Raw genomic sequence first — 11876 nt, 5'->3', positions numbered from 1 at the left:
GCCTGCTTCTATGCGACGATGATGTGCGTCTTATAAAAAATACAGAAAGCAATTTTGCAAAGGCGGAAAAGCAGCGAGAGAGAGAGAGCGCGAGAGAGAGAGCGAGAGAGAGAGAGAGAGAGAGAGAGAGAGAGAGAGAGAGAGAGAGAGCGGGCGAGCCGGCTAGCTCGGCGGGCGTGCGCACTTGTGAGACCTTTGATCATTACTCGGCACCCTTTGTGGTTCCAGCAGCAGTCGGCGAGCGAGCTACCACCGAGAGGAGCGAGGCGGCCGCCCGCCGCAACATGCTGCTGCATCCGCCGACGCGTCGCTGCTGCACCACCGACAAAACCATCCGGGAGCGTCCGGGACGCGTCAGTGCCGACTAGGTGAAGGGAATGCGGTGTTGGACTGTGTTGCTGCTGCTGGGGGCCGTCGGGGCCGAGTTGGACCCGTTCGGTGGGCCGCAGCACGAGCCCAAGCACTCGACCCTCAGCAGCCGCACCGTGCGGACCAAGTACGGCGACGTGCGCGGCGTCGTGTGGGAGCTGGACGGTCGGCACCTTGGGCCGGTCGAGGTGTTTCGCGGCATCCCGTACGCCTCGCCGCCGGTAGGCAACCTGCGCTTCATGCCGCCCGTGAACGGTGCTCAATGGAAAGGGACCAAAATGGCAGACCGCTTCAGTCCCGTGTGTCCGCAACGCCTGCCGGACATCTCGGAAGAGCAGGAGGCCCTCCGGAAGATGCCCAAGGGTCGCTACGAGTATCTCAGACGTCTGCTCACCTACCTGCAGGACCAGAGCGAAGACTGCCTCTATCTCAACATTTACGCCCCGGCTCACTGTGAGTATATATAGCCTAGATTTTTTGTTTCAAAGCGTAAAATTCGGGGGTTTACTTTTTGATCATGTTATTTGCAGACTGTTTTTTTATAAAATTTTATTGAACAAAATGTTGTTTTAGCTAGGCAAAATCACAGAAAAACATGAAATGGCATCATCATTATTGTTATTTTCCTGAATATTCAAATTAAAATAGCGATTAAAAAGGAGAAACCTGCATAAAATTACAGAAATACACTCATTGAAAATTAATTGAAATTTTGTATTTTATTAAATTCTCAAATGGGAAAAATCACTCTTGCTCCTTCTATCATTTTTGTTTGAGCTGCAGCTTCCAGGCTTTATTAAGGTACACATATTCTCCTTTTTGTTTTCCGTGTAAAAGAAACAGAATTTCACTCGGCGTACCATCTGCGAAGCGAAAGGATGGAGGGCTCGTGACTTTTCGTTAGGGAGTTTTTGTTGCTAGAATCCTTCAATTTTAATGCTGCGTAAATTTGCAAGTAAATTAAGTAATTAAATACACCTCCCGTCTTGTTCCACAAATTGAAATCAATCTAACTATGAACCGGCACCACTTAAGCGTCTTTCAAATCCCAACCACATCACCTGTGACACCCTTTAATGAATAACCTCGGTCGTGTATACTGTATATCATTTTTGGTCAATGTTTGTCCGTCGTTGACACGGCGTCGGGTCGAATTTCAAAGAGCTCATACCATTCTGCCCACCCAAACCCGGAGAAGCCAGTTAACCCTGCTGCAGCTTACATTAAACATTGCCACAACTGTCCAAATTTATGAGCGCTGCTAAACTTCCGCTTAATTGAATGAGCAAAAATTACATCTGCGCGTCAAGTTGGAAAATTAAACAGGCTGCGAGAATATGCATGGAAGCAACGGTAACACAAACTCGAGCCAACGCTCGCAGTCCCTGGAATGGTGGGATCGCATAGAGGGATTCCCCTGAGATGAAATCAAACCCACAACCCCCTGGTCATATACGCTTGGTCAGGCTCTGACCATTGCAGTTAATTGAGTGTAAATTAATTAATGAATTATTTCACAATTGCCGAGTCAATGCGTCCAATACGAGACGGAAGGTTTTTTCCCCTCGCACGAGAGACGAATTTTCGCACACTCACTTTGTTGCCAAAGAGCATCCCCTGCTTTTCTTTTTCCCTGCTCTGATAACTTTCCCTTAACGGCACACAACAGACCGGTACTTCATACGAACAACGGCCCGTGACGCTCCAGTGCCTCCTTTTCGATCAAATAATAAGCGGTGCACAATCCCGGCGCTTGACTAAGACGGACGACCTGCGTTTGTTGTAGATAAAAGAAGCGTCGCGCATTTTTTGCGCTGCCCGCTAGTTGGCACCGAATTTAATGTCTCTTTTCGCTCGTTTGTCTCCACCGCGTCACGCTGCTGCTTTTTTGCACGAAACATAAATTACACCTTGCGGCGCGCTACGTGTGTGTGTGTGTGTGCGAGCGAGCCGCAGAGGGTCGCGCACGGGATGACTAATTGGTCATTGATCCGGCGAGCTCAGCGCGAGGACACCCACTGGAAAATTGCGCAATTCGAGCCTCTCGAGTTGGACTTCTGGGCTCGAATCTCGTGAGTATGTGTATATATATCTCGCCGGCCGGATCAATACCATAGACAAACAGACACAATGCTCGCTCCGGCGGCTGCAAATGTGGGTTATCTAATGGAATGGCGTGTCCTCGAGCAGCCACGAGTGACACGAGCCAAACGTCTTGCAAGCCTGAGGCGGATCTCTCTCTCTCTCCTCTGGCAACCCCATTTGCACCCTGCTCCACACTCATCGCCGCCTCCGCCGCCCGCCGCCGAGATCGCCATCTCCCCCTCCTGCTCAGAGGTGCACACGGTGGATGAAAAATTGCTGCGATAAGCACCTGGCGAGCAGAGAGATTGCGAAATAATTGTCTGGCCCCTCGCCGAGAATTTCGCCCGCCATTTCATCCGCGTCACTCAATGAAAGTTTTGACAGGCTCTATCGCAACACAGGAACCACATCAACACCTCCCATGTGCACGGAACACTCTGCCGCGCGCGGATCAAAAATCAATCAACCGCCACTTTTATTTGCTGGCCCGTGTGTTTGAACGAGCGGCGCGTGTGTATTTTCAGCTCGCCATCGCGCGCGCTTTCTCTCTCTCTCTCTCACCCCTTTCCGCACCACCCAGCCCCAGAGTCGAGAAATCAAATTAAGGTCACGCGTTTAAACAGCTCCCACCAAGCCAAGCCAGCTCGCCTCGGCGGCGATGCTTAAGGAAGAGCTAAAATTTTATCCCTTTGGCGGCTGAATCCAATTTGTCTTTGACGAGAGCACAGCAGACCGTTGATGTGTGTGCGCTATCCCGCCGCGCGCGACGCGTAAACAGTGTGCGAATACGGTTTGATTGCTGCATACAAAGGGATTTTTTGCGGAATTTCCGTGGTTTTCTCAACAAAGGAGTATACCAGATGCGGAAAAGTCAGTAGAGGATTTTCCCACAGCCGTTTTTTTGTGGCAAAGTTTTCATTTCACAAATTTTACCACTGTTTATTTTCAGAAAAATAAACAAAAGAAGATGGTAAAAGAAAGAGCAACAATTTTCTGTTTTATTTGGTGCGTAAGGAGGCTCAAAAAATTAATTGGCGCACAGTGAAAAATATTATAATAATGCTAATTTTTTGACAGCAAAAGTTTAGCCTGGAATTTGTATGCATACTAATTTAAATTTATTAGCCTTGGCAGTGAAGTAAGGTTGCCCGCAAAGATTAAAGAGACCCTTCGTCCCACGCTCAAGTGGAATAAAATCCTTCTTCTCCGTTTATAAATATTAACATGTAACATTTGGAAATTATGCAACCAGTGCGTCATAAATGCCAAGATATTGCATAACTCCACATGTCCACATTCTGGCAAATTCATTGCCCCTTTATGACTGCCTTGGGACCGTAAGAAGATATTCAGCGCATTTTATGGTGCTTTGGTGAATGCGGCCAAAGTTCACAAAAAGCTGGGCTTTAGCCGGAAATATTCTTGGGCTAACTTTTTGCATTACAAGACACGATATTTATTGTTTTAGATTAGGAAATCTCCTTGATTAATATTCCCACGATATCCCAAGATTTAAATGGGACCCTTTAATTTGACCCCTGTGTTTTCTTAACTTTTTTTGGTGGAAAAAGCTGAGAGAAAAATTGAACGTATTTTAATAGCTCGTAATGAAACGCTCGTTGCGATTTGATCGAAACATTTGCTTTCCCTAATCATTGCCAATTTGACACCACCCCTAAAGGCGGCGCTTGTGACACCCGAAAAATCGAATGTAATTTGCAAGTAGGCACAAAGCAAATGAGATGTAAATGTACGCGCGAAAATTGCAATCGAAAAAATCTCCCCGCTGGCAAAAAAGTGACGCTGAAATGCGTGTCCCATATTTTGCGAGCGGCACCGGCCTTTGCGGAAAATCGAATTTAATATTGCCGTGCGCTGCCTAATTTGGCGAATACACCCAGCAAATTTTGCTCCGTTGTGTTGTGTGCATTTCTGCCGCCAACGGATTTTTCCCTCCTGTATGTATAGTCGCAGAATTAATTTATCTTTGCCTGTTTACCGAGGCGAGAAAAATCACGCGTGCACACACACTCACAAATTCACGTCGCCCGGCAGCGCGGTTGGCGAGCGAAAAAGCTGGCGCGCCCGAAAATTCCGCCGCGTGCTCTTTGTGCGCACATTTTAATGTAGCACATTTTAACGAGCACGCGTGAATAATTAAAAACGCGACAAAAATCCCGGCGTGGGGGTCGAAATGAGAGAGCGAGAGCGAAAAAGGAGTCAAAGAAAAAGAAACGCAGCGCAGGCGGGCTGACCTTCGCCCTTTCACTGCAGCAGAATGCAAATTTCCGGAGAACGCGGATCGGCAAAAAATCAACGCGTCGATTAAGCCGCCGCGGTGGTCGGTGGTGGCAGCGGCAAACAACAGTTTGCTCTTGGCAGGGGATGAATAAATTTATCTCGTTTGCTCGGCTAAGATATTGCGGAAGCTGTAAAGCCCTAACCATGAATTGCACAAATTTCTCTGGCACATGTGCCATAAATATTGCCGGCAATGATCGCCCGGTGGCCCGCTGCGGTGCCCGCTGCAAGGAAAGGGATTTATGAGTGAGTGAAGGAAAGGGGTGCAACTCACACACACTCACACACACACACAGAGCAGCAGCGGCGGCAGCGGTAGCAGCAGCAGCAGCAATGGGAGATGTAGACAGCACCAAGGCCCAGCTACCTCTATCGATCTCGCGCCGTTATAGGAGGCTCCAAATGAGATGTCCCCGCCGACGCGTGGCGAATAACAATAATGAACTGCGCGAGACCCCGTGATTACGCGTCCAGCGTGCAGTTTCACTTTTGCCCCGACGCCGTGGCACACTGCGGATGCGGCACGCCGGTGGCCCGTGTGCACGCGCGTGACGGACGCCGGCGCCTCTCGCCGCGAGTCCCCCGCCTCGCCGCGCCGATAATGGCTTTTATTGTGCACAGATTTTTCACTCGCCGCTCTCTCGGCCCTATATTTTTGTTGTTTCCAGGCCGTAGATTTTTTAGCACGCTAGCCAACTCAGCAGCCGAGCAGTTCCGTGTTTGCTGACCCTCGCAGCGAGCGCGAGCCGGGGCTCTTCGCAAGCGACGATTTGTTCTCTGCTAGTGTTGCTGCTGCTCTGCAGTGGTTTCATTCCTTCTGCTCTGAGAGGGAGAACAAAGGGGATTTGTTTCCGCAGAGCCGATTCTTTCTTTGATTGCTCTCGACAGGAGTGGCGAATTTGCAATAATTCCGGCGGGGATTCGCCGCAATAAAAAATATCCCGACGCTTTGTGTATAATGTATATCCGAGATTTCACTCACTCCTTTGTGCTTGTCAAAAGTTTCGCGTCTATTTTCGTACGGGAAGAAAACTTTCTGACGGAGGCGTCGCCCACGGTGAATTATTTGAATGCCGAGATTGACTTTTGAACTGTCAGCACACAAAAATGCAAACAACAACTTTTAAACGGAAATAAAATGAAATTACCACAGTGCTCTGTTTTCACCTCCTGCTGTATAATTTTACTTTCATAGTGATTTTCTTGGATTTCATTTTCTAAACCTTGAACAAATTTTCTTTTCTTAAGAAATAAATTCTAAATCCATGGGAAAGCTGGAATTTTTGTAATATCTGAAAAATCTTTAATTCAAATTTAAATACCCAAACCTTCCTCAAACTATTTAATATCAACAAGACTTCATTCTAAAGTGATGCGGTGTTTTTTTTTTTAAGAATATGATGAATATTTAGTATTATTATGACAAAGTTGAATTTTTTAAATTAAAGCTGCTTTTCCGTATTTCCAGCTCAGCTAGTTTTGGATGCTGGTCGCATCCCTAATTAATGAGCTCTCTAACGGGTCAGCCAGTCTAAACTAGTTAAGCAGGAAATTGCTGTAAAAACTCACACTACACCGAGAATGAAGCATTCGATTTCGATTGTAAAAATTATAAAGCCTCCATTGGGATCTATATACCAATAAAGAATCATTCTTAAAAATTATTGGTCTTACGCACTTGAATGATGAAAGCTTCACACCCGCGCGGCAAATGGACTGATTCCCTGTCTTCTCTGCCCACGAAATGCAAACATTTATGAAAGTGTGCAGACGAATTTGTCTTTACTACACTTGCACGGACCCAACAGGGAGTTGGCACGCAGGGCCACAACTTTTTTCAATCGAGAGCGAAAAGGCTGTCACATAAAATCCGCCATTTGCATCGAATTTAAACGCAATTACGGCGGTCTCTTCCAATTGGGACATGTTATGACCATTCCGCTCACTATGACGGGCAAATAAGAAAGGGAGAAAGGGCCTTATTACCGACAACACGCCACGGCAAACGACCGAGAGCCGATAGCCCCTGTCATGCTTAGTTTTCAACTGGGAATGTTATTCTCTTATAATAATATTCAGCAGGGCAATAAATATGTGGAAGTGTGCGGAGGGCCCATCACGGAATAAAAGGAAATCGCTAAAAATCGATTTCCATATGGCAATCTCGCGCTCTTCTCGACTCGCTCGCTCGCTCGCCCGGCTGTTTTTCCCCAAACACACGCGCGCGCCGAGCTCTTCTGCAGGATGAAAATAATATTACCACCCAGTAAAATACACTCCCTTCGGGAGCCTGGCGGGTTCTTCGAAAATATATCAAAATCGCTACACGAAAAAGGGGTGATCGCGGGCAAAAGGGATGTTTTCCTTCGGGTCTCGCCCAATTTCGGCGGATGTATATTTTCCATTTGATTGCTGCCAGCAGGCGGATGAAACGCCCCTGCACATTTGACGCAGTAATTGAAATTTGTATTTTGCGATCCCGAATGGAAAAATATTGCCAGCGCAATACAGTTGAGTTCTCACTTTTTTCATATCGACGAGAGGGAGAGAGAAATTCCACTCACATTTATTTCCGGAATTTTGCACTCTGCGTGTCAATTTCGTGTTGTTTGAAAGCGATTAGCGTGGTGAATTTTTGATATTTTGACGAGTCTTTGTCTCGTCAAGTAGCAATTTTTGTCGGAATCGACTCGTGTTTTGGGAAATTGCGAATTAAAAGAGAAAGAGACTGCACTAATTTTGGACGCGGTCAACTGTTTCCGATGATATGTACTTTTTAATAACACGCCGTGGCATGGTGGGGAAAATCCCCCATTGCGTTTTTTAATGTTTGCAATGAGCCCCAGTTAACCCTTTTGTTGGCTGGCAGAGTTATCGGAAACAAATTCCAAATGCACAATTCCCCAGCCTCCTTGCCAATATCGGGGTCGGGTGGCGAAAAATGTGTAAAATATGTATTCCACCAGGCTGCTGGATATGTCACTTTTGGGGGTTGAAAAATGGATATTGCGTCGGCGCTCATTTCACAGCGGCGCTGCTGGATATTTCGCTGTTTATCGGTAATTTGGAGCATGTCTATGAGCGAGCGAACGAGCGCACCCAGCAAGTAGTTCCAATCCTTGGGAGACTGCGGCTCGATGCGAGCAAACTTCGCAAGTCGATCCAGCCGGCCGACTTCATTGTCAGCTGCTTGAAGAGTTGGTTCGATTGAACTTATCGTCGAGAAAGAGAGCTCCCAAAAGGCAAAGGAAAAAAGCTCGGGCTTCTCCGAATGCTTCATTTGCGGCTGTTCGAGCGAGCGAGCGGGCGCGTCCGTTTGAAAAGTTGACGCAATTTACGTAAACGCCGCAACAGCTGCACGTAGATAAATCCTGAAAAATCCGACCAATTCTCTCGGTCCATAAATATTGCGCGCTCGCCGCCGTGTTTGCTGAGAGAACAGCGCACACTGGTGTAATACCTTGCGGGAGGGAAAAGCCGACTCGTGCGACAGACAAATGTGCGGGCTAAAGTCAAAAGACAGAATAATCGGCGAATTTCCACTCGTATATACACGGTGTAATGTGTGAAGCCTGATTTGTTGTCGTTGCAGCTCTAAATAATTGCGGAACGGCGTTGTAATAGGATTACTTCTCAAAGGGTAAATAAACAGCAATTTTGATCCTAAAGCAAGCAAGTACGCGCGGAGAGAAGCGAGCGATGGCAGGATGAAACGGAGCATTTGTAAGGCGACCAGAAATGTGTGCCATCAAATTTATCAGCGGAGAGGGAGAGCAGGCAAGCTCTGCCGGCAGCGCGGAATGATGCTTTTCATATCGATTTCTCAAATTCCCTCAACACACAATGCAGGTAGAAAAGAGCTGACGCTCGCGAACGTACGGTCAATAATCTGCCTGATGAACCAACAAAAAAGATATGGCACAGAGCCGCGGAAATAAATTTTTGATAGCAATCTCGATCGGCACCGCCGTCTCATTTCCATAGCCGCTCCGCTCGGCAAGCAATCATCGATTCGCTCTCTGCAAGGCCTCAAATCGGGTTACGCACACTCGAGCGGCAGAATTAAGCAGCTCGTGTTCTCCGCGAATGCAATGCAGTCTTCAAAGAAAGGCCTGCGTGCAAATATATAGTCCGCGACCGTGCGGCGACGGCATATCGCAAATTGCCCACTCCGCCGCGGCGTTGGGGGCTAAGAGAGTGCGTGTAATTATTTGGCTGGGGTTAGCGCGTGGTGCAGGAAGTTAAATTTTAATGCCATGCAGCCTCCTTGACTTGGGGCCCGTGCGGGCTGCATAAGCAGCCGCACGCCACGCAATCCTGCCGCTGTCATTCTCCTTTTAAATGAGGCCCCCCGTCCTCCTCCAAGACCACGACTTTTTCGCCGCGCATACTTAAATTTACTTCGGGCTCGAGAGCGCACGAGTGGAGCACCGCATTTTCCGAGTTTTTCCCGTTGTTTGCCGGGATGTTTTTTTACTGCTCGCGGAATTACCAAGGGAAGTGGTAGTAATTTTCGGCACGGGATTTAGCGCGAAAAAGGGGGGACGCGGAAGAAATGAATGAACAGCTGCTGCCACCGACGTGTTTTGCTTTTCTTGTAATTAAGATTTTAATCGAGATTTAAATTATTCAGATTTCACCCCCTGCTACAAGTGCTAAGTCGCAAATGGAACGGCGCTTGATGACAACTTTCAGCACTAAGTAGTGGCCTTGTTTACGCAAAACAGGCTTTTAACCCGGCCTTTGACTCGAAACGTTTCTTTCACGCTAATTGAAATATCTCAAAAAGCTCATCTCACGCTAAAAAAAACATGAAATATCAGCCATTTGGGATGGAGGGGAAAGGCTTTCTAAAAAATTGTTCTTGGAAAACGCTTTTTTACGCATGCCAACCATAATCAAAATTCACCCAATACCACATCTGTTTAATGGATTCGATTAGCTTCCATGCATACCTACAAAAAACGTCAAATTATAATACCTCTCTCTGCCTCATTAATATTCATCACTCCGGCGACGAGAGGCAACAAATTGTCAAATACATTGAATATTGATTAACCCTGTTCATTTGCTAAGCTTCGTTTTCGCGTTGCGATAGGTCAAATCTACCAAATCCACTGATTAAAATATTCCAACAACATTTGTCAGTGCGGCGTGTTTTTCAATTACTCCGCAGGCGGACCGAAAAAATCAATCAAACCCGCACGGAGCTCCATTAAACAAATTGTTTGCAAGTTTTTTTCCGCCCGCGAATTGAGCCCGTTCGCTGGTTCGTCTCTCAATCAAGCGCGTTCGTGGGAACACGAGGTAAAAAGGATTGCCGAATGTGCGGACAACACGCAGAAAATTAATTACAATCCCTCGTCTGGCGCTCTGGCTCCCTCCAGCGTGTGGATCCACTGAATGTTAAATGCCGGGAAATAAATATCGCATCGCGCGAACGGCGGCGCGCGAGTGAGCGTCCAACGCGGCGACGGCATTTCAACACCCACGATCAATTCGGGGACGAAAAAACGCTCTCCCCCACTAAGCGCGATAGCAGCCGAATTTGAATCGCAAAAAACAAATCGGCTGACAGAGCACGCAACACGACGAACTCGTATTCATGCATCGCGGGAGGAGATAAAAACACACCGATACCACCAGCATCAAGCTGCCGCAATCATACACATATCATCGACAACGATGCGGGGCCGAAAAATGGAAGAGCAGAGCAGGAATCAGTCAACGGCACCGATGGGGGTTGTGTAAAACACGCATTGCGGAGGAATTTGGCAAACGGATCGGAAAATCCGACGAGGTTTTCATTGAAATTTCGTTGCTGAATGAGTTAGGAACTTGAATCAGGGCTTAGAGATCTAAATTATGTTCCAGCCAGCACCGTTGCGTGTTTACGTTGAATTGAATATTTTCTGTAACGTGCTACAAACAAATGGAATTGAAATGGACGCCACTCACGAATTTAAAAGCAGGTCGGCCCTTGCTTAAAACTTCCAAATGAAATATATTTTAAAAATTAACTCTAGATGTTCTGCCAAAAAGATGACTGGTGGTATTTGTAACCTTTTGAATCATTTTATAAAAATGAAAACACATAATATGTACCACCTGATATAGCTCGTCTGATTTAACTATTGATTAAAGTTTCAGCAGGGTTGTAAAATTGATAAATGTTATTTCTAGTTAATTAAGTCAATTTACAAGAAATACTTTACTCGCTTACATCATAAGAGAGCTCATGCTACTTGCTTGTTCATGGCGTTGTAGAAACGAGGAAAATCTCTGTGATATGATATGTACCAATGATACATTTATCCTCTAGTGGTTAAACGATTGAGACATCTATACCGCTCGTTAGATAAAATCTTTTTTGCAAGCGCCTTTTGCTTTCTTTTAAATTTTCATACATGCCATAATTGGGTATTTATTCGTAAGCGAAACGAAATCTTTCAACAGCAAACTGTAAAAAATGTCATTCAAATTTACTGTGCTTCTGGCTTTTTGTAGGAAAAGAGTGTACCTTTTTAACGAGTTGTTTTTTATATATCATTTTAATACAATTTAACTTTTTCACTAGATTATGATAATTACACACTATCGACAATTTTGTAGTGTACAGCTAATTTCTTTACTGAAAGTTATGTCGGAATTTTGCAATTAAAAACGCTTCTCAAAGGCTCTCTCAGAGAGAAGATTTTGATTACAGAACGCTTAACTCAACTGTTTGTTTTACATGCAATTTTCCTAATAAAAACCGCTGCAACAGTTCCTAACTAATTAAATTCCGCTTGCAAAGAGCGTCTCGCGACTGCAAACAAAAATATCGTTGATTCACACCCCTCACTCGTCGGCGCAATCACATTTCGGAAAATGATTGCAGGCCGCAGCGACCACCGTCAATGGCAACGAAAATTCGTAAAGGGGTGCCAAAAATGAATACGAACCTGCGCCGGTGGAAACACGGCTCCGAGAGATATAATATTGGAAAAGCGTTGGAGTGAGCCCAGAGAGCAAGCAACCTCATCACATATTTATAAACGCGTGAGTGCTGTGCTGCTCTCGCAGCTAGTGTGGCGTGACTGCATTTGATTATTATTTGTCCGACTCATCCACTTGTCACA

The 11876-nt window shown here is 46.2% G+C and overlaps 1 protein-coding gene across 1 annotated transcript in view; it reads left to right on the top strand.

The window, feature by feature from the left end:
* Window positions 1-207: 207 nt before the first annotated feature.
* The window catches only part of Nlg3 (Neuroligin 3), a 51126-nt gene continuing 39457 nt past the window's right edge, over window positions 208-11876 (top strand). Inside the window, exon 1 of the mRNA XM_065478001.1 lies at window positions 208-822. Coding sequence (XP_065334073.1) covers window positions 378-822 — 445 coding nt within the window. The 5' untranslated portion in view covers window positions 208-377. The remainder of the gene's footprint in view (window positions 823-11876) is intronic.

Source organism: Cloeon dipterum, chromosome 2 (genome assembly GCF_949628265.1).
Source record: "Cloeon dipterum chromosome 2, ieCloDipt1.1, whole genome shotgun sequence".
Lineage (NCBI taxonomy): Eukaryota > Metazoa > Arthropoda > Insecta > Ephemeroptera > Baetidae > Cloeon > Cloeon dipterum.
Note: the sequence above shows the minus strand (reverse complement) of the source record. Positions and strands in the feature narration are given on the sequence as shown.